The 1,370-nt window shown below is 38.6% G+C and overlaps 1 protein-coding gene across 1 annotated transcript; it reads right to left on the bottom strand.

Moving 5' to 3' along the window:
* Nucleotides 1–260: 260 nt before the first annotated feature.
* On the bottom strand, nt 261–927 carry LOC104243832 (small ribosomal subunit protein uS12-like). Its single transcript, XM_009799094.2, has one exon. The coding sequence runs from the start codon at nt 844–846 to the stop codon at nt 418–420; it is 429 nt and encodes a 142-aa protein (XP_009797396.1). The 5' UTR covers nt 847–927; the 3' UTR covers nt 261–417.
* Between the last annotated feature and the right edge of the window lie 443 nt (nt 928–1,370).

Below are 1,370 nucleotides of genomic sequence, written 5' to 3'. Positions count from 1 at the left end.
TCTCAACTATGAATTGCAACGTTATTGGGCCTCACTGTAGGCCCCTTTCTGCTCACTTTAATTGTTGGGAATTTAGTGTGGGCACTAAATTTTTTTTTATCTTATCAAACATTCACTTAAGACTACCTTTGACATAGTATATGTTTTCCTCCAAAAATTGGACCAGTTTTCGATTCCTCCACATAAAATAATAACCAAATTTAACCAAGATGACCTGACGATGATCAAAGTGCATAAGCAAAAACACATAGAGGCTACAATTTTGTGAAAGGAGGAAGCATGTAATATATGAACTCAACAGAAATGAACCAAAATTCCAGTACAATGCCCTACTTAATAGTAGTTCACAAAGTAAACTCAAGATAGCTAAAAGTCCATTACACACTCGGAGAGTATTTTGACAATAAAAGAGGCAACTTAGGATCTTGGCTTCTCCTTCTTCTCCTTGAAGAGAGCTAGGAGAGAGACACCAGAAACCTTCACCACCTTGAACCTGACTCCGGGAATATCTCCCACAGCATGACCTTTCTGACCAAATCCAGCAATTAACACTTCATCATTTTCTTCAATGTAGTTCAAACAACCATCGTTGGGGACAAAAGCAGTAATCTTCTTCCCATTTTTGATGAGCTTAACCCTAGCACATTTACGAATAACAGAGTTGGGCTGCTTAGCCTCAATACCTATCTTCTCAAGCACAATTCCTTTGGCATGGGAAGATCCGGCAAATGGCTTCTTCCATTCATTACCAAGATGCGACTTCTTGTAGGACTTGTCAGCCCACCTTTGTCTTCTGCGGTGGGACTTCAACTTGCGTCTAGCTCCCATTCCACGTGTCTTCCCCATGATTGCAGAGTGAAGAGGATTCCGACTTCAGACTAGGGTTTGAGAGGTTGAAGGAGATAGGAGTCAACCGCCTAGCAAAACCCTAATTGGCACTTAATTGAGTTTAGCTCATAACACTACTTACTATCATCAGTCAGTTTAGATTCCTTTAATTAGGAAAAATATAACAAATAGTTGCGAACCAGAATAGAGAGGTAACTCACGATTTTCTTAATCATATTTTGTCACCAAGTTTTTGTCTTCTCCTGTTAAAGATTCAAATAACCATCATTCATAGGGTTTAGGCACGCTTACACCAATTTTCCAAAATAATTCCATAATCAATGACCTCACAATAATCTCAAGTTAGCTTTAGTAAAAAATGATAATTCATGAACATCGTAGCTTACTTTAGGCGCGATTAATAAATCATCGTGGCCATGGGTACGGTTCTCGTGGCATGGTCACGATATGTAAATCCCAATTCGGGTGTTCATTTCATGTTACCCGACCATAAGTTCGAATAATAATAAAATAAATATGTT

The sequence above is a fragment of the Nicotiana sylvestris genome, chromosome 10 (assembly GCF_000393655.2).
Source record: "Nicotiana sylvestris chromosome 10, ASM39365v2, whole genome shotgun sequence".
Classification (NCBI taxonomy): Eukaryota; Viridiplantae; Streptophyta; class Magnoliopsida; order Solanales; family Solanaceae; genus Nicotiana; species Nicotiana sylvestris.
This window is presented reverse-complemented; position numbering and strand designations above follow the sequence as displayed.